Genomic DNA, 22,909 nt, shown 5'->3' on the forward strand with positions numbered 1-22,909 from the left:
GTATGTACTGTATGTGAGCCCTACAAAGAGAAAAACTTCCTGCCCTCTCGTACGTCTATGGGAAAGGGTCGCGGAAAGGGGACGTGATTGCTGCCCGTATCATCATTGGGTATGACTTTGCTTGGGAGATTGGTATCCCCGCATCCCCTGAGCAACGCTTTTGTGCATTATGCAGAAGACCCGACAGCAGCACCCTTATCCACTACCTCCTAAGATGTCCCCACACACAACGCTTCCGCCTGCTGGACCACCACTCCACGACCCCCTGACGGAGATGATGATCCTCCCCATACTGGCCAGATATTTTGTAAATAATATTGATAATGTGATAAAGGAATATCCTTCCTTCCTTAGGCTTTAGTAAGCCCATTATAATATTTATACTGTATATACTTGTCACACTTGCCAGATGCTTCTGGTGTCATTGTACAGGGGTACCTAGTGACAGTGTGGGGTATGAGATGTTTGGGTTCACACTCAGGATGGGATGGAGAAAGGAAGCTCACAATGTGCTCTCTGTATACATGTTGTTTTGGATGTACAATGCATTGTTTGGTGCTGGGAAGTGGCAGCGTGGTTACAAGGGTGATGTAGAGAGAGCTGGTTGGTGAGGATGCTCAGAGGAGGACCAGCTTGTGGGTCGCCATGCTCTCCGGCGGGAGCGAGGACCGCCAGGCAGGCGGAGGAGGAGGAGGTGCTGCTTGCTGGTTGGTGTAGGTAGAAAGAGAGAGATCACCACAAGGTCATGTTTTAAATAGCTGGGGGTAGGTGTGGCTTAGTAGTTGACCCCCGCGCTGGTTGACCCAGACCACGAGGCATACACTGGGGAATTCGCGGGGTCGGCTACTCAGCGACAAACAGCGTTTGTAGGGGAGAAATCCACTACAACAGCACTAGGATCCCGCTTCCTCTATCAAGGAATAAAAATTGAAATTGAAAAATTGAAAGAGAAATAGACAAACATAGAGAGATTTGACAACTGGCTACATTCAGTACGTTACACTGTAATACCTCGACGTAGATGAAATGTGGCTTGGAAATTTTCTTTAAGCCTGATTATTGAAGATATATTATGTTATTAATGATATTTCTGTGTTTTGATCTCTATAATTTATTACAAGAGGAATTAATATTTCAAGTGTATTATGAATGTCATGAAAAAGGTAAATATATATTTTAGTGTAATTACATATGAGTATAATAGTTTATTGTGGATAATATATAATTTATATTATTATTACATATACATTGACTTGTCGATTAGATGTATTTTAATAATAATTATATTCATGTATTTTTAGGTTAAGTATGAACGCTGTGACGTCATCATGTACACAAACTCGGTCTGTCTGGGTGGAATAATTTCTCTTGGCTGTTGACGAAGACCACCACCACGGTAAGTCCTCACAACCACTCCTAGTGCAGTATTATTAACGATCTTATTTGTGATTATATGGCTTTATTTCTCAGGTTCCCGCCTTGTTTACTTGATGCTAAAATTATACGATATTAATGTGTTTACACACTGTTCATTCCTACCATTAATCTATTATCATACTCGAATAAGACGTCTAATTATAAGATAAGCTAAATTGTTCTTGTAGCTCCGTTCACTTGTAGCAAGTTAAAAATATATTTTTCTAGTGTATTTGTGTGTGCTGAGACCGAATATGACCTTCCTTTTTGGCGGCAATTAGCCGGGGTTTTTTTGCGATTTTTATTCGTTTGACGATTTCCGAGAAAAAAGTGCGTAAGCGACTAACGAATACACAATAAAACACTAGAAAAACAATAACCAAACCTAACCTAACAACCTGACTTAACTTAACTGACTCTCACCATATAATGGAATCACCTATTTCTTACCTAATTGGCCTGGTTCTTGTTCGTCGTTGCATCTGGGATTCTTACACAACTCCACATATGTTGGTCTTTGTGATATTTACACTCAGTCTTGCTCTTAGTACACTTTACTAAAGTTGGAAGAATACCATGCGGTTGAAAAAATGCGATAGTTTCTACTTTTTTTTCTCCAAAAACTCGCAATCAGCTCCATATACTTTAAGTGACATCCACCGCAGACTTCCATGGTCGGAACTGAACTAGCAAAAACGCTTTTGATTGGCTGCGTGACGTGTATGGGTACGCATCCGCATCATGATTATGAAGGAGACGCGAGAGACACAAAGTGTTAGGTGAGAGGCAGACGATAATGGCGCGATGTTAAAGGAAGAAAATAAAAAATTTTGGAAGAGCTATCTCTGTTATTATACATTTCCGCCGGTAATGTAATAGATGAAAATTATCTTATAATTAGACGTCTTATTCGAATATGATAATAGATTAGTGGTAGGAATGAATGGAGCTACAAGAAAATAATACCTAAGATAATTTTCATCTATTACATTACCGGAGGAAATGTATAATAACGGATATAGCTTATCCAAAATTTTCTCTATTTTCTTACCATTAATCTTCCTCCATTATCGCCTACCTCACCTCCCACACTGCGGGTCTCCTTCATAAATCATCACACGCATGCGTTCCCGTACACGTCACGCAGCCAATCAAAAGCGTTTTTGTTGATAAATTTGCATTGTCACACCGCTCACTTTTAGCAAGTGTATTTGTGTGTGTTTAGACCGAATATGACCTTCATTTTTGGCGGAAATTAGCCGGTTTTTTTTCACCGATTTTTTTTTTCGTTTGACTTTCCAAAAAAAAAGTGGCTAAGCGACTAAAAAATACAAAAAAAAAACTAGAAAAACAAAAACCTAACCTAACCTAACTTAACTGACTCATACCATATGATGGAATCCCCCATTTCTTACCTTATTGGCCTGGTTCTTGTTCGTCATTGCATTCTGGGATTCTTACACAACGCCACACATGTTGGTCTTTGCGATATTTACATTCAGGCTTGCTCTTAGTACACTTTAATGAGGTTAGAAGAACACCATGTGATCGAAAAAATGCTATAGTTTCTACGTTTTTTTTCCAAAAACTCGCAATCAGCTCCATATACTTTAAGTGACATCCATCGCAGACTTCCACGGTCGGAACTGAACTTGAATTTCAAAATATGAGAGACCCAAAATAAAACTCGATTTTGATTGGTCCAAATATACTCTGAATTAAACCCAAAACCATTTTAATTGGTTTCAAAAGCAAAAACGCTTTTGATTGGCCACGCGACGTGTACGGGTATGCATGTGCGTCATGATTTATGAAGGAGACGCGAGAGACACGCAGTGTTGGGTGAGAGGCAGACGATAATGGCGGGAGGTTAATAGAAGAAAATATAATTTTGGGGAGGAAAAGCTATCTCCGTTATTATACATTTCCGCCGGTAATGTAATAGATGAAAATTATCTTATAATTAGATGTCTTATTCGAATATGATAATAGATTAGTGGTAGGAATGAACGGTGTGTAAACGCAATAATACCTTTTTGTTTATGGAACCAGTTAAAATGATTTTGGATTTAATTCGCGATATATTTGGCCCAGTCAAATTCGAGTTTTATTTTGGGTCTCTCATATTTCAAAATTCAAGTTCAGTTCCGACCATGGAAATCTGCGATGGGTGTCACTAAAATTATATGGAGCTGATTGCGACTTTTTTTTTTTAAAACGTAGAAACTATAGCATTTTTTCGATCGCATGGTGTTCTTCCAACCTCAGTGAAGTGTACTAAGAGTAAGACTGAATGTAAATATCGCAAAGACCAACTTATGTGGTGTTGTGTAAGAATCTCAGAATCCAACGACGAACAAGAACTAGGCCAGAGAAATGATTGGGTTATAACAGTATATTTACATTTTTAGTAATAAATAATACCTCAGACTAAAGTTAGGATAATATAATTGACATAATATAATGGATTCCTTGCAAGACCAGGAATATTTTGAATATACACTTCATATATTTTGCACAAAAGATAACATATTTGCTCTGAGTAAACAAAATACTTGCATTAGATCTAAAATTTGTATGTCTAATGCAAAATCTATGATGCTTATATTCAAAATGATCATCAAATTGTAAGAATTCTAGCAATGTAAATTATATTCTGGCCGGATAATTTGTATGAATTTTATGAGCTAAATAAAAAAATTATACTTCACCCGCGTATATGAGTAGATGCACCGCGTAAAGTGGGAATTCCGGTTCTGGCAGGGTACCGCGTAAATGTAGAAACACGTAAAGTGAAACCGCGTAAAGCGAGGGTTTTCTTCTTTCCTTGTGGTTATCAGCATATACCTAGATCACGCGCACCTACAGTGATTTACTTGCATATATATATATATATATATATATATATATATATATATATATATATATATATATATATATATATATATATATATATATATATATATATATATATATATATATATATATATATATATATATATACTTACATAAATACATACATACATATTTATATATATATATATACAGTATATATACAGTGAACCCTCGCTTTACGCGGTTTCACTTTATATATATATATATATATATACAGTCAACCCTCACTTTACGCGGTCCCACATTCCGCGTTTCCATGTTTACACGGTGCCCTGCCAGAACCCAGGATGCTCACATTCCGCGGTGGGTGTACCCCTTTACACTGGTGAAGCATAATTTTTTTATTTAGCTCATAAAATTCATACAAATTATCCGGCCAGAATATAATTTACATTGCTGGAATTCTTACAATTTGATGATCATTTTGAATATAAACATCATATATTTTGCATTAGACATCCAAATTTTAGATATAATGTTTACTCTGAGTAAATATGTTATCTTTTATGCAAAATATATGACATTTATATTCAAAATATTCCTGGTCTTCCAAGGAATCCAGCAATGTCAATTATATTATCCTAACTTTAATCTGAGGTATTATTTAATACTAAATGTTAAAATCTAGTTTTTTCACCCAACCTTTCTCTTGAAGGGAGGATTGGTGGGGGGTAGGGGGGAGGGTTGGGACGGACCGACCATCTGGCCCGGTTGGCAGAGGGGGGAGGCAAGGTGGGGTACTTTGATTGACAGATAGTGTCGTGAAGAATATATTTTTTTTTATTAACTGAAGATATTTGTTTTAGCTCATAAAATTCATACAAATTACCTGACTAGAATATAATTTACATTGCTGGAATTCTTACAATTTGATGATCATTTTGAATATAAACATCATAGATTTTGCATTAGACATACAAATTTTAGATATAATGTTTACTCTGAGTAAATATGTTATCTATTGTGCAAAATATATGACATTTGTATTCAAAATATTCCTGGTCTTACAAGGAATCCAGCAATGTCAATTATATTATCCTAACTTTAGTTTGAGGTATTATTTATTACTATACCTGGTTTTCCCCCCAAAATTTCTCAGAGAGGGAAGAGCCAGGAGTGTAGTGTGAGAAGAGGGGGAGGGAGTTGAGTCCATTATTTGAATGGACATTAACTTGGCGACTGTATTTCTCTATTTCTCTTAAGTAGTAATTGTGTGCATGTACCATCATAAAATTAAGATGTTATTTTTACTAGAACATAGGTAATGTGTTGGAAAAAGTGGAGTTTGGAGGTCAGCTGGTCTCTATTTCATTTAATCCCATATGTTATGTTATTCACTTTACGCGTTTCTCACTTTCCGTGTACCCTGTGGTTACATTAACCGCAGAAAGTGAGGGTTGACTGTATATATATATATATATATATATATATATATATATATATATATATATATATATATATATATATATATATATATATATATATATATATATATATATATATATATATATATATATATATATATATATATATATATATATATATATATATATATATATATATATATATATATATATATATATATATATATATATATATATATATATATATATATATATATATATATGATATAGAGTGTTATAACGAACGGATTCTACTACGAATATTCCTATAACTAACGGTTTTACCTATAAATTGAAAATGCTATAACAAACGAAACTCCTACAACAAATTTTTCTTTACTAATTTGTTTTTTATAAATATTAATGATATTCTTTATTTCAGGAGTTTAGATGCATATTTATGAGCTTTTACAATTTTTTATTATATTTTCAGTGTTAAGTGGTTGTATTTGGGGGCAGTTAATCCTATAATGAACAAATGCTATTACGAACAAGGTTCTATAACCAATTAGATTCGTTATAGCATACTGTGTATATATATATATATATATATATATATATATATATATATATATATATATATATATATATATATATATATATATATATATATATATATATATATATATATATATTATACCCCATTAGCAGGGTCAATTGAACCCAGAGGTCCCGGTTAAGTGAAATCCGCGTTAAGTGAACAACAGAACATATGGGATTAATTCCAAAAGAAACCGGCCCGACCCCAAACTCCACTTTTTGAAGGCACATACCTATGTTGTAGTAAAAATAACATCTTAATGATGGTACATGCACCCGGCTAACAGATGGTCGGTCGGTCCCTCCTCCCCACCCACCCCCATAACCGTCCCAAGGAGATGTGTGGGATAACCTCAAACTAAAGTTAGGATAATACAATTGACATTGCTGGATTCCTTGTAAGACCAGGAATATTTTGAATATAAATGTCATATATTTTGCACAAAAGATAACATAGTTACCTAGAGAAAAATTTTTATCTAAAATTTGTATGTTTAATGCAAAATATATGATATTTATATTCAAAATGATCACCAAATTATAAGAATTCCAGCAATGTAAATTATATTCTGACCGGGTAATTTGTATGAATTTTATGAGCTAAAACAAATATCTTCAGTTAATAAAAAATAATGCGACACTGTCTAATCAATCAAAAATACTTACCTCCCCTCTTCCAACGTAGCGGTCAGTCCCAGCACCACCCCGCAATCCTCCTTCCGAGTTTTTAACATTTAGTATTAAGCAATACCTCAGACTAAAGTTAGGATAATATAATTGACATTGCTGGATTCCTTGTAAGACCAGGAATATTTTGAATATAAATGTCATATATTTTGCACAAAAGATACCATAGTTACCTAGAGAAAAAATTTTATCTAAAAATTGTAAGTTTAAAGCAAAATCTATGATGTTTATATTCAAAATGATCACCAAATTATAAGAATTCCAGCAATGTAAATTATATTCTGACCGGGTAATTTGTATGAATTTTATGAGCTAAAACAAATATCTTCAGTTAATAAAAAAAAATTATAATTCTTCACAGGGTAACAGATGGTCGGTTGGTCCCTCCCTCCCCCCCACCCCCCACCAACCGTCCCAAGGAGATGTGTGGGATAACCACTAAATTTTAATAAATAATACCTCAAACTAAAGTTAGGATAATATAATTGACATTGCTGGATTCCTTGTAAGACCAGGAATATTTTGAATATAAATGTCATATATTTTGCACAAAAGATACCATAGTTACCTAGAGAAAATTTTTTATCTAAAAATTGTAAGTTTAAAGCAAAATATATGATGTTTATATTCAAAATTATCACCAAATTATAAGAATTCCAGCAATGTAAATTATATTCTGGCCTGGTAATTTGTATGAATTTTATGAGCTAAAACAGGCAGTCAGGCAGGGTGGCGGGTGGGGCAAATCTAAAAATAGCGTCTCGGACACTCACCGCGTATATGTGGAAAAAATCTGCGTTAAGTGAAAGTTCAGCTTTGGCAAGGCACCGCGTATATGCGAAAACGCGTTAAGTGAAACCGCGTTAAGCGGGGTAAAACTGTATTTTGCACAAAAGATAACATAGTTACCTAGAGAAAAATTTTTATCTAAAAATTGTAAGTTTAAAGCAAAATATATGATGTTTATATTCAAAATGATCACCAAATTATAAGAATTCCAGCAATGTAAATTATATTCTGACCGGGTAATTTGTATGAATTTTATGAGCTAAAACAAATATCTTCAGTTAATAAAAAAAAAATAATCTTCATGACACCATCTGTCAATCAAAGTACCCCACCTTGCCTCCCCCCCTCTTCCAACGGCGCGGTCAGTCCCAACCCTCCCCCCCACCCCCCACCAATCCTCCCTTCCAGAGTTTTTAACATTTAGTATTAAATAATACCTCAGATTAAAGTTAGGATAATATAATTGACATTGCTGGATTCCTTGTAAGACCAGGAATATTTTGAATATAAATGTCATATATTTTGCACAAAAGATACCATAGTTACCTAGAGAAAAATTTTTATCTAAAAATTGTAAGTTTAAAGCAAAATATATGATGTTTATATTCAAAATTATCACCAAATTATAAGAATTCCAGCAATGTAAATTATATTCTGACCGGGTAATTTGTATGAATTTTATGAGCTAAAACAAATATCTTCAGTTAATAAAAAATAATAATTCTTCACAGGGTAACAGATGGTCGGTTGGTCCCTCCCTCCCCCCCACCCCCCACCAACCGTCCCAAGGAGATGTGTGGGATAACCACTAAATTTTAATAAATAATACCTCAAACTAAAGTTAGGATAATATAATTGACATTGCTGGATTCCTTGTAAGACCAGGAATATTTTGAATATAAATGTCATATATTTTGCACAAAAAATACCATAGTTACCTAGAGAAAAATTTTTATCTAAAAATTGTAAGTTTAAAGCAAAATATATGATGTTTATATTCAAAATGATCACCAAATTATAAGAATTCCAGCAATGTAAATTATATTCTGGCCTGGTAATTTGTATGAATTTTATGAGCTAAAACAGGCAGTCAGGCAGGGTGGCGGGTGGGGCAAATCTAAAAATAGCGTCTCGGACACTCACCGCGTATATGTGGAAAAAATCAGCGTTAAGTGAAAGTTCAGCTTTGGCAAGGCACCGCGTATATGCGAAAACGCGTTAAGTGAAACCGCGTTAGGCGGGGTAAAACTTTTATATATATATATATATATATATATATATATATATATATATATATATATATATATATATATATATATATATATATATATATATATATATATATATATATATATATATACAGTATATATATATATATATATATATATATATATATATATATACACACACACATACACAGTTGTACCCCGCTTTACGCGGTCAATTGAACCCACAGGGTACCGCGTTAAGTGAACAGCAGAACATATGGGATTATTTCCAATAGAGACTGGCCCGACCCCCAAACTCCACTTTTTGACGACACACAACTATGTTGTAGTAAAAATTCTATCTTAACTTTATGATGGTATGAACAAACAACTAATATAGAAGAGGTTGGGTTAGGAAAAATAAAGGTTAAGTTAGGAAAAATAAAGATTAGGTTAGGAAAACTAAAAGTTAGGTGTAACACTTACGTTAGTAGAAGAGATGGGTCGGCATACGGGGATGGAGGGGAGGGAGGGAGGCGGGTGGCGGGTGGGGCGAATCTAAAAATAGCGTCTCGAGCCGGACACTCTGCGCGTATATGGGTAGATGAACCGCGTTAAGTGAAAGTTCGGTTTTGGCGAGGCACCGCGTATATGAGAAATCGAGTTAAGTGAAACCGCGTAAAGCGGGGTACAACTGTGTGTGTGTGTATATATATATATATATATATATATATATATATATATATATATATATATATATATATATATATATATATATATATATATATATATACCATATATATATATATATATATATATATATATATATATATATATATATATATATAACTATATATATACATATATATATATATATATATATATATATATATATATATATACTATATACTGCTATATATATATATATATATATATATATATATATATATACACACACACACACACACACACACACACACACACACACACACACACACACACACACACAGTAGTACCGCACTTAATGCGGTCAATTGAACCCACAGGGTACCATGTTAAGTGAAAACCACGTTAAGTGAACAACAGAACATATGGGATTAATTCCAATAGAGACTGGCCGGACCCCCAAACTCTGCTTTTTCCGACACAATACCTATGTTCTATTAAAAATAACATCTTAATTTTATGATGGTACATGCACACAGTTAATACTTAAGAGAAATAGAGAAATACAGTCACCAAGTTAAAGTCCATTCAAATAATGAACTCAACTCCCTCCCCCTCTTCTCACACTACACTCCCTGGCTCTTCCCTCTTGAGAAATTTTGGAGGGAAAACCACTAAATTTTAATAAATAATACCTCAAACTAAAGTTAGGATAATATAATTGACATTGCTGGATTCCTTGTAAGACCAGGAATATTTTGAATATAAATGTCATATATTTTGCACGAAAGATAACATATTTACTCAGAGTAAACATTATATCTAAAATTTGTATGTCTAATGCCAAATCTATGATGTCTATATTCAAAATGATCATCATATTGTAAGAATTCCAGCAATGTAAATTATATTCTGGCCGGGTAATTTGTATGAATTTTATGAGCTAAAACAGGCAGGTGGCGGGTGGGGCGAATCTAAAAATAGCATCTCCAGCCGGACACCCTGCGCATATACAAAAACCCACGTTAAGTGAAAGTTCGGCTCTGGCGAGGTACTGCATATACGTGTGAAATCGTGAAATCGCGCTAAGCGAAACCGTTAAGCAGGGTATTACTGTATATATATATATATATATATATATATATATATATATATATATATATATATATATATATATATATATATATATATATATATACTGCTATATATATATATATATATATATATATATATATATACATATACATATATATATATATGCTGATATTAGCACCACAAGGAAGAAAGAAAGAAAACACGAAGTTCAGAAACTTCGTGTTTTCTTCTTTCCTTGTGATTATCGCTTATACTATACTAAATCACCCAGCACCTACGGTGATTTACTTGCATATATATATATATATATATATATATATATATATATATATATATATATATATATATATATATATATATATATATATATATATATATATATATATATATATATATATATATACAGTCAACCCTCACTTTACGCGGTCCCACATTCCGCGTTTCCACGTTAACGCGGTGCCTTGCCAGAACCTAACGTGCTCACATTACGCGGTGCGTGAACCCCATTACGCGGAGAGTGTCCGGCGCGACGCTATTTTTAGATTCGCCCCACCCGCCACCCGCCCGCCTGCCTGCCTGTGCTCCTCGCCTCTCCCTCCTCCCTCCGCTTGGGCAAGCCGCGCGGTAAGGTTAAGCAGTGTGTGTCTTTGTTGCGTTATCACTGACGTCATATGACGTATCGGACTGTGATTGGCCATGCATCCCTACCCCCCCTCTGCTGCTAGCTGTAATTGGCTTAAAGTATTATGACGTGTTCACCCAGGGGAGGGAGGGAGGGAGGAAAGATAATCCTTGACCTAGCCGCGGCAGTTTCATCCCTCCACGCCAGACCGTGTAAACGTGCATCCATTATTCTCTAAAATGGCTTCCGCCGGACCACCACCCCCAGAGAGAAACCTTTCCTTACCTGGACCCAGCGGCACTAAGCCAAAGAAGACACGACGTTCCTTAAGCTACGAGGTGAAGTATACCATCATCCAAGAGTTGGAGAAAGGAACAAGGCAGGTTGATTTGGCGCGCCAGCATGGTGTGAATGAATCTACGATTCGAACAATAAAGAAGGATGCAGCCAAGATAAAGGAGCACATGAAGATCACAAAGTCTACAGGTGCTTCTATGATCAAGTATTTTCACAACCAGGTGCTTCTCAAGACAGAAAACTTGCTTGTGAGGTACTTGGTGCGTCAGGCTCGACGGAACATGGCGGTCGACACGCGCTCTGTTAAGGACTACGCACGTGAACTGTACATGGCAGTGGCACGAAAGATGGGAACTGCAGAGCCCAAACCCTTTAATGCTTCCTCTGGGTGGGTACAGAGGTTTAAGATCCGGAACAAGATCACCAATATAAGCATTGGTGGTGAAGAAGCGAGTGCTGACCGTGCTGTGGCTAGGGAATTTCCTCCGTTTTTACGTGAGATTATGGAGGAAGGACAGTACAGTGACGACCAGGTGTTTAACATGGACGAATCTGGTCTTTTCTGGAAAAAGCTACCTTCCAAGTCCTTCGTTGTAAAGAATGCCAGCAAGATTCGGGGCCGGAAGATGCAGAAGGAACGCATCACCGTCCTGTTTACCACCAATGCCTCCGGTACCAGTAAGCTCAAGTTATCGGTGATCCACACAGCACGCAAGCCGCACGCCTACAAAACCATGGACATGACCAAGCTAAATGTCCACTGGCTGACCGCACGTAAGGCGTGGATGTTCTCTACACTGTCCCTCTCCTGGTTTGATGACTGTTTTGTTCCCGATGTAAAGAAATTCTGTGAGCAACAGAATGTGCCATTCAAGATTTTGTTGCTGCTGGACAACGCACCAGGACACTCGCCCCTACTGTTAGATCGTCACCCCAACGTAAAAGTGGTCTTCCTTCCTCCCAACACTACGTCTATATTACAGCCCATGGACCAAGAGTTAATTTGTAATGTAAAAGCTGCATTCTCTACGAAAAAATTCAAACTCCTGAACGACTACACCAACACCAGGGAAGAGTTGCGCAACCTGAGTGACACCACCACCGATAGCAAGAGCGAAGAAGATGAGGATCAACAGTTGGCACAGCAAAAAATACTGTTCAAACAATTCTGGAGAGTATTTAACATCAAGAAAGCTGTGGACTTCTTGGTGGAGTCATGGGATCAGCTGTCTATTGCTACAATTCGTCACGCATGGAGACATGTGTTGCATGGAATACCAGGTGAGAGGAGGAGTCAATCTGTGACTGGTGAGGTTCAGACTGTTGCAGTAGCAGTGGACCTTGCCAGAGAAGCTGCGCAGACTGTTACAGTTCCAGGCTTCTCCGAGACCACCAACGACGACATCCTGGAGGTGATAAGGGATCCTGATGTGACTACCGACGAGATGGTAAATGATGATGATGACGACGTCAGTGAAGAGGCAGGTGGTGCGTCATCCCAAGAAGAACAACACTTATCCCATAGTAATGTTAGGGGTGCCATCGAGTGTATCGAGAAAGCCAAGCTCCTCCTTTCCGACGACCCTGACGCAAACAGGTATGAAATCTTCACTACCCAGCTGTTGCAGACTATAGAGCCCTACATCAAGGTGTATCACGACAACATCAATACTAGCCGTCAGCAAAGCATAACAGATTTCTTCGCCCGCAACCCACCACAGCCAGCCCAAGCCGGTGATAGTGACAGTGAAGATGACTTTGAGGGATTTGCCAGGGAAGCCCTGACAACTGTAAGTGACAGTGATGGTGATTCACCTAATAATGGTGATTCACCTGAGGGCCAGTAATCTGCCCTCTGCCTCGGAACCAGCCTCCATCCCCGTATGCCGACACATCTCTTCTACTAACGTAAGTGTTCCACATAACTTTTAGTTTTCCTAACCTAACCTTTATTTTTCTTATGTTAACCTTTATTTTTCCAAACCTAACCTCTTCTATATTACTTGTTTTTTCATACCATCATAAAGTTAAGATAAAATTTTTACTACAACAAAGTTGTGTGTCGTCAAAAAGTGGAGTTTGGGGGTTGGCCCGGACTCTAATTCAATTAATCCCATATGTTATGTTATTCACTTTCCGCGGGACCCTGCGGGTTACATTAACCGCGTAAAGTGAGGGTTGACTGTATATATATATTTCATTAGCCCAATAAATCACGCGGACTTCTACATATAATCAACACCTCAACCCACCAGGATTCGAAACCATGGCCCACGAGTCCATGACTGTTACCGGGAAACGCTGCCGCTGGACCACCAGGATACTAAAAGCAGTCCTAGACTTTGTTATATTTCACACAAATCCTGTTCAACGAGCTTATGGCGCCGTGAACCTCTAATGGGGACTACCCGTATCACGTAGGTGGTCAGAGTAACATTTTACCAAATCCGGCTTCGAAACACGAGGATCCATATATATTTCATTAGCCCAATAAAGCACGCGGACTTCTACATACAATCTACACCTCAACCCGCCAGGATTCGAACCCATGGCCCACGAGCCCATGACTGTGACCGGGGAATGGCGCCATAAGCTCATTGAACAGGCTTTGTGTGAAATATAACAAAGTCTAGGACTGCTTTTAATATCCTGGTGGTCCAGCGGTAGCGTTTCCTGGTGACAGTCATGGGCTCGTGGGCCGTGGGTTCGAATCCTGGTGGGTTGAGGTGTTGATTGTATATATATATATATATATATATATATACAGTAGTACCCCGATTTACGCGGTCAATTGAACCCACAGGGTACCGCGTAAAGTGAAAACCCCGTAAAGTGAACAACATTACATATGGGATTAATTCCAATAGAGACTGGCCCGACCCCCAAACTCCACTTTTTGACGACACACAACTATGTTGTAGTAAAAATATTATCTTAACTTTATGATGGTATGCACACTCAATTAATAATTAAGAGAAATATCAATAATATTAGTTTTTTTAGCACTTACATTAGTAGAAAAGATGGCTGGGCACACAGGGATGGGGGTTTGGTTCCGAGGCAGAGGGCAGATTATTGGCCCTCACCTGTATCACTTGTATCAATTGTATCACTATCCACCACATAGGCTTGCAGGGCCTCTTTGTCAAACCCCTCAAAGTCCATATAAGTCTATATCCTCACTATCACTTACTTGGGCCGGCTGTAGTGGGTGGCGGGTGAAGAACTCGGTAATGTTTTGATGACTGGGTGACCTTGTGCGCACCCTGCTAGTTCCGCTCTCCGCGTAAACAGGTACACACACCACGGAAAGTGAGCAATCCGTGTTCGGCAGGATACCGCGTAAACGTGGAAACGCGTAAAGTGGGACCGCGAAGCGAGGGTTGACTGTAGTCTGCATATACGCGGTCAATTGAACTCGTGGAGGTCCACGTAAAACCAGAAACTCGTTAATGAAATAATAGAACATATGGGATTAATTGAAATAGAGACTGGGCCGACCCCCAAACTCCACTTTTTCCGACACAATACGTACCTTGTAGTCAAATAACATCTTAATTTTATGATGATATGCACACACAATTAATAATTAAGAGAAATATCAGTAATATAAGGTTTTTTAACACTTACGTTAGTAGAAAAGATGGCTGGGCACACGGGGATGGGGGGCTGGTTCCGATGCAGAGGGCAGATTATTGGCCCTCACCTGTATCAATTGTATCACTATCCACAACAGAGGCTTGCAGGGCCTCTTTGTCTAACCCCTCAAAGTCCATATAAGTCCATATCCTCACTATCACTGACTTGGGCCGGCTGTGGTGGGTGGCAGGTGAAGAAGTCGGTAATGTTTTGATGACTGGGCGACCTTGTGCGCACCTTGCCTGCGCCGCTTCCCGCGTAAATGATGGAATGAACCGTGTAAATAAAAATTGTCGGTCTGGCAAGGCACTGCGTAAATGGCCAAACGCGTTAACAAAAACCGCGTAAATCCAGACTATACTGTATATATATATATGCTTATTTTGATCATTGGTTAACCATTGTCCTCAAGTATTACTCAAACATAATTCCGTCTTCACTAATGATGCTTGAAGTCCAGGTAACTCTCGTTTTACTGTCGTTTGGAATAACGCGATTGTTCAATTAATACCAAAAAATAATTTTCGTGTGCCTATTTTTGAAATAACGCTCTCAAGAGGATTTAAATTTGCCGCGCGTATTTGCCTGGTTGTGGAGTAGCGTGTGATGCCTGGTGAGGTGCTTGTAAGTTATTACAGGCATCCTCCAAGTTACGGAACTCCGTGTTGCGGAATTTCGCTCCTACAAAATTTGTAAATTATGACTAATAATTTCGCAATATGGCCAGTATATCCATCCCTACGAAAATTTGGGTAAATTTTAACAATTTAAAAAAAATCGCTATAAAAATTTTTTTTTTTTAATTATTATTTGTTTGGTGTAGATTTCTTGATGTTTGCTACCGCCAAGCGTGGCATTGCCATGCGGAGTATCTCCATTATTTACATCCAGTGTGCGTGCATGTTTCTCTCCCCAACAGTTTGATTCAACTGTTACAAACATTTAGTAAGAACAGTACAGTGCATTACCCTTATTCAAGATGACTGGAAAGAGGCCATCATGTGGAAGTGACCGCAGTAGTGCAAAATGAAACTGTAAAGGATTTACATTGGATATTAAATCTGATTTCTTAAGAAGGTATATCATAAATTATTTAATGTGCTGTATTGTATGTGTTTATAAATGTTTATTTTCATTCATATAAGTGCTTGAGTTACTGTTTGGGGCCGAAAAAAATTCCTTAGGAACGCATCTCCTTTTTATAATGTAAGTCAATGGGAAAAAGGTTTCGCGTTACGGTATTTTACGATACTGTCAATTTTCCAGGAACACAACCCTTCCATAACGCAGGGTATGCCTGTACTATAAAGTCGCAGTCATATCAACGTCAACGATTTTGATATTATTTATATTAATAATAATAATTATTATAATAATAATGTAATAATAAAGATTATTACTACTAATGAAGATAATGATAATAATGAAGTATTCTGTACAACAATTGTGACCACGTCCAGCAAGCTTCCCTCGTATCACTTTCTCAGTTCACACCAGCACTACTTTTTCTCTGTGCTTTCATTTGCATTGTGTGTTTATCACGTACCTTTTTAGTGCTAAACGCTGTTTTCCCCATCGAGCATTTCTGGTAAATGTCCATCTGCCTCCTCTGGGGTGCCTAAAGCTAAAAAGGCACGAAAAACAATCGCAGTGGATGTGAAATTAAATGTGATCACTGCCTTCAGAGAGGAGAGTGTGTGTCGGATGTTGGCCACGTACTTGGTTTAAGTGAGAGCACTGTTCATACCCTGCGTGGTATATGATGGTTCCCCTAACCTGTACCATTTACATGTATTCTTATGGGAAAATTATGTTTAAATTATGCGTTTTTTAATTAAGCGGTGATTTTCAACAACGTAACCCCCGCGTAAAACGAGAGGTGGGTGTACGTCTAGCAACATCACATGCGTTGATCTCAGCTAATTTCTCCTTCTCTTGTGATTGGTTGATGATTTTGTTAACTGAGCAATGATTGGCCAACTAGCTCTTGCACTGCTATCTACCGTCAGACAAGAGAACTGAAATTACAGGGTAAACACTAGAGTTACGGACTGCTTACTGACCCGTAATTAAATTTGGAGTATGAGAAATTTACGGGAATGTGAGGAGTCTAAAAGTTACGGTATCGTTTCTCTGCTACTGTACGTAACTGATGAGGTGTTTTGAGTACGCTGCCTCTCAACATCCCCAGCCAATCCAACAGTTAGTGAGCAATGTACAGACTCTAGTTAGGGAAGTGAGGCTATTGGAGTACAGTGCAAAGCCAGCCAAATTGTCTCCTGGGGTAAGTATCTACCAGTAAGTCTTCCATCAACTATGGAATTCTGAAAACTTCAGCATTATGATACTGTTCACTTTATTTCAGACATAAAGGTGTGAGTGGATGGAAAGGAACATTATGGTAGCATCAGGAGGCCATCCCACACAAGAGGCAGAACAATTCCTCACAACTGTATAAGTCAGGACAGTATGAGGATTAGTGAACATCTTCAGGAGAACATTGTAAACAAGATTAAGGTAAATTGTCAACTCTCCAAGTCTTAAGTTACAAATATGAAAGTCAAGTTGGTGTTCTAGGAAACAGTGAGAATAAAAAGAAGGTTCACACAAGTGAATCTTTCTCCTGACAATACCAGTTAATGTGATGCACTGTGTTATATAATGTCTAATTACAGTATGATGAGTGTTGTAATGTTTCTACCTAAACAACTACCTTGTGACTTGTGCTTGTGTACACTGCTGATAAAAGTTTCAATATATAAATGTGACAAGTGTTTGTCTGCTGTGCTTGTGTACTGGTGAGATAAGTTCACTTGGGGTAAATATTCTCACACAAGTCAGCTCAAAAACCACATATGTGTGTAGAATTATTAATGTAAATCTAGCTGTGAAGAGTGGAGAACTTTTTATACAATACAAAAGTTACCCAAACGTGTGACACTGAAGGAAATGTTTTCTTGTATGGAGTGTTGTAAAGTGTGTAAAAGATGGCCCAGTTTATGAATGAAATAGCTGGACATAGCGGCCAAAATAATTATGAGTGTGTACAGTGTGGTGAATTATTTTACAGTAATGATTCATTGAAGATGCATAGCTGTATGGCTGAACACACTGATGAGATAAATATTAAGTGTGAAGAGTTTGATGAAAGCTTTAACAGTAACTATGATGAGATTAATATTAAGTGTGAAGAGCTTGATGAAAGCTTTAACAGTAACTATGATGTGACACAACATGTGACTGTTAATGAGATTTATATTAAGTGTGAAGAGCTTGATGAAAGCTTTAACAGTAACTATGATGTGACACAACATGTGACTGTTGATGAGGTAAATATTAAGTGTGAAGAGCTTGATGAAAGCTTTAACAGTAACTATGATGTGACACAACATGTGACTGTTGATGAGATTAATATTAAGTGTGAAGAGCTTGATGAAAGCTTTAACAGTAACTATGATGTGACACAACATGTGACTGTTGATGAGATTAATATTAAGTGTGAAGAGCTTGATGAAAGCTTTAACAGTAACTATGATGTGACACAACATGTGACTGTTAATGAGATTAATATTAAGTGTCTCAAAAGTGGTAAAAGTTATGACAAAAAAGAACAACTAAAGCATCATATGGCTGTACACACTGGTGAGAAGAATTTTAAGTGTGAAGAGTGTGGTAAAAGTTATTCCAGAAAGGGCTATCTGAAGCAGCATATGGCTGTACATGCTGGTGAGAAGAATTTTAAGTGTGAAGAGTGTGGTAAATGTTATTCCACAAAGGGCAGTCTGAAGTATCATATGGCGGTACACACTGGTGAGAAGAATTTTAAGTGTCAAGAGTGTGGTAAAAGTTATTCCAGTAAGAGCCATCTGAAGCAGCATATGATTGTACACGCTGGTGTGAAGAATGTTAAGTGTGAAGAGTGTGGTAAAAGTTATTCCAGTAAGAGCATTCTCAAGCAGCATATGATTGTACACACTGGTGAGAAGAATTTTAAGTGTGAAGAGTGTGGTAAAAGTTATTCCAGTAAAAGCATTCTGAAGCAGCATAAGGTTGTACACACTGGTGAGAAGAATTTTAAGTGTGAAGAGTGTGGTAAAAGTTATTCCAGTAAGAGCAATCTGAAGCAGCATATTGTTGTTCACACTGATGAGAAGAATTTTAAGTGTGACGAGTGCGGTAAATGTTATTCCAGTAAGAGCCTTCTGAAGCAGCATATGGTTGTACACACTGGTGAGAAGGATTTTAAGTGTGAAGAGTGTGGTAAATATTTTTCCAGAAAAAATGATCTGAAGAAGCATATGATTGTACACACTGGTGAGAAGAATTTTAAGTGTGAAGAGTGTGGTAAATATTTTTCCAGAAAAAGTGATCTGAAGAAGCATATGATTGTACACACTGGTGAGAAGAATTTTAAGTGTAAAGATTGTGGTAAATGTTATTCCAGAAAGAGCCATCTGAAGCATCATGTGGTTGTACACACCGGTGAGAAGAATTTTAAGTGCAAAGAGTGTGGTAAATGTTATTCCAGAAAGAGCATTCTGAAGCATCATATGGTTGTACACACCGGTGAGAAGAATTTTAAGTGTAAAGAGTGTGGTAAATGTTATTATACAAAGGGTCTTCTGAAGAGACATATGGCTGTACACACTGATGAGAAGGATCTTACATGAAATTTGTAGGGAAAGGTCTTACCGTATATCTCAGCCTATAAGGCGGCGGGGTGCATAAGACGGCCCCCCAAATTTCCATTTAAAAAGTAGCTTTTGAGCTCTATTCGCTGTATAAGACCGGTACCCCAAATGTGACACTTACCCACTGACCCAGTAGTCCTTTACCAACCATCCTTGGTTTTTTATAATAAGGTGAATTCACTTCAAGTAATGTCATCAAATGTTACCGGCTGGTGTAGTGTAAACACTAGTGATGTCACTTAAGCGTCTGCTATTTACCGGTAACTGGAACTAATGTCGGTGTCGAGTAAAATTTTTCCATTTACTTGAAATGGATTTACCGATTTATTTGTTTATTTATTTATTTATAATATACTGTAACATATTAAACACACTGCAAGTATTTTCTTTAATTTATACGCTTGCTTCGCACGAGACAATCGGTGGTGGGAGTGTTCCCTCGTCTCGGTGGTGGGACTGTGTTCCGACTGTTTATACAACAGCTACCACCGTATTCTAATTGTGGTGTTTCATTAGGATTTGAGTGAAAAAGATTACATACTTACTACATATATTTATTACACAAACACACAGACATATACAGAAAAGTCCAAAAATCCGGATGCCAGAAATACGGACCACCCGAGAATCCGGACTTTTGGAAAACTAATTACTATGATTATTATTATTTATTTATTTTTTTTTTAGCGGGCTTTTGTGTGTATGTGCGCATGCGTGAGCGCCACAGCTGCACAGCGACAACAAGTGACCACGTGGTCGCCACTTTGAAACGAGCAATCAAACTGTGACAACATACTGTATATACAGTACTCATCTATAACCCCCCCCTCGTTTATCGGTCGACCCTGATTTTTTGACCAAGAAATCGTTAATTTATGATATTCCTCGTTTATAGTTCGACCCACATTTTTGAGGGTAAGGGAACAACAAAACCTTCAGTAAAAACGCTCTACGTCCTATAAACTGAAACACGAGTGCCGAAGGCAAATTGTTTACCATTTATTATTACGACACTTTACACTGAAACGCGTGTAGTTTCAACAAAAATATTGTAAATTTCCATTCAAGTATTTATTCAAGTCAATTAGGAGGGAATATTATTGTAATACAACAGTTGTTTAACTAAACCATTCGAAAAGCGATTACGGTAACATCTTTTGAACGAAAGAAAGCGAAAGTCATTGTTTTCGTCACGATTTTAGCCCACTTTCCACTGTAATATGTACGTAATTTCAGCAAAAATATTACATTTCCGTGAATGTATTATATCAAGCACAGTATGAATAAAATATCATTGTAATATAACAGAATTTTAACCGAAAACTATTAAAAAAACGAGTAACATCTCGAGAACATCGGAAGCTTAGGTAAAGTCTTTTGTTTTCGTCATGTATTTTATCCTATTTTACATTGAAATACATCACGTTTCAGCAAAACTACTATTTATTTCCGAGAATATATTCATTCAGGCGCAGTTTAGGTAAAATATATGTGTGATGTAATAGTTTTTTAACTGAAAACGATTCGAAAAACACGTACCCTCTAGCCCTGTTCAAGGAGAGACTGGGAGAAGCAGTTTGGTGCTGCAGACGATGACAAAGAAAATGATTTTGATGGATTTTAATGAAAATATTCAGAAATATGGTATCGTAGTATTTATTCAAGTCAATTAGGATAGAATATTATTGTAATACAGTACAACAGTTTTTTAACTAAACCATTCGAAAAGCGATTACGGTAACATCTTTTGAATGAAAGAAAGCGAAAGTCATTGTTTTCGTCACGATTTGATCCCACTTTCCACTGTAATACGTACGTCATTTTAGCAAAAATATTACATTTCCGTGAATGCATTATATCAAGCACAGTATGAATAGAATACCATTGTAATATAACAATATTTTGAGTCCTACTCTTTCCATTTACAGATTACTGTACAAGCCCATAATAATGGCTCCTAAAGTAGATAAACTTCGTTGTGTGAAGAGAAAGAAGAACACGTTGAAATTGAGTGACAAACTTCAAATAATTAAGAAACTAGTACGTGGTGTGAGCAATACTGTTCTAATGGAAAATACAACATTGGAAAGTCTACAATTTATGATATAAAAAAGGCAAAGAATAAAATTCTAGAATTCACAGCTTTTTCATTAAAACTGCTCGTTTTGATAAATGAAGCATGCTATATTTGCTAATGAATAAACTATCAAAATGTACCTGTTCACCTCTTCTTTATTCCTCCTTAAATTTGAATTTTAAAAGTACTGCCTGAGAATCCGGAAAATCCGAGAATCCGGACCGACTCAATCCCCAAGCAGTCCGCATTTTTGGACTTCAACTGTATATATATATATATATATATATATATATATATATATATATATATATATATATATATATATATATATATATATATATATATATATATATATATATATATATATATATATATATATATATATATATATATATATATATATATATATATATATATATATATATATATATATATATATATATATATATATATATATATATATATATATATATATATATATATATATGCTGATAACCACAAGGAAAGAAGAAAACACGAAGTTCCCAAGCGCTTTCGTGTAATTCACATGTTCAGGGGTGAGTACAGACTAAGGAGAAGTACAAAACAAGGTGTATATATACAGAGGAGGGTGAGACCAGGTCCACAATGGTCAGGTATTAGGTAATGACCCTACTAATCTTTAAATAGCACCGCAACGGACAGTAGTCATGTCAGAGGGTAAGGTGACCCAACCTTCTCACCTGATATATATATATATATATATATATATATATATATATATATATATATATATATATATATATATATATATATATATATATATATATATATATATATATATATATATATATATATATATATATATATATATATATATATATATATATATATATATATATATA

The 22,909-nt window shown here is 36.4% G+C and overlaps 1 protein-coding gene across 2 annotated transcripts; it reads left to right on the forward strand.

The window, feature by feature from the left end:
• The first annotated feature begins 1,280 nt into the window (after window positions 1-1,280).
• Window positions 1,281-21,932, forward strand: LOC121880370 (gastrula zinc finger protein XlCGF46.1-like). 2 transcript variants are annotated; one of them, XR_006091522.1, is made up of 3 exons: window positions 1,281-1,396; window positions 17,623-17,774; window positions 21,877-21,932. XR_006091522.1 is itself a non-coding variant. In XM_042387524.1 (2 exons), the coding sequence occupies exon 2, from the start codon at window positions 18,245-18,247 to the stop codon at window positions 19,925-19,927; it is 1,683 nt and encodes a 560-aa protein (XP_042243458.1). In that variant the 5' UTR covers window positions 1,281-1,396; window positions 17,623-18,244; the 3' UTR covers window positions 19,928-19,949. The 2 variants fall into 2 exon arrangements, 1 of the variants encoding a protein (XP_042243458.1); XM_042387524.1 differs by lacking the exon at window positions 21,877-21,932 and having other exon boundaries at window positions 17,623-19,949.
• Window positions 21,933-22,909: the final 977 nt, after the last annotated feature.

Source organism: Homarus americanus, unplaced genomic scaffold (genome assembly GCF_018991925.1).
Source record: "Homarus americanus isolate GMGI-L3 unplaced genomic scaffold, GMGI_Hamer_2.0 scaffold50676, whole genome shotgun sequence".
Lineage (NCBI taxonomy): Eukaryota > Metazoa > Arthropoda > Malacostraca > Decapoda > Nephropidae > Homarus > Homarus americanus.

Bases quoted from the DNA above. Each gene is read 5' to 3' on its own strand.
- LOC121880370 (XM_042387524.1), top strand. From the start codon at position 18,245: ATGGCCCAGTTTATGAATGAAATAGCTGGACATAGCGGCCAAAATAAT.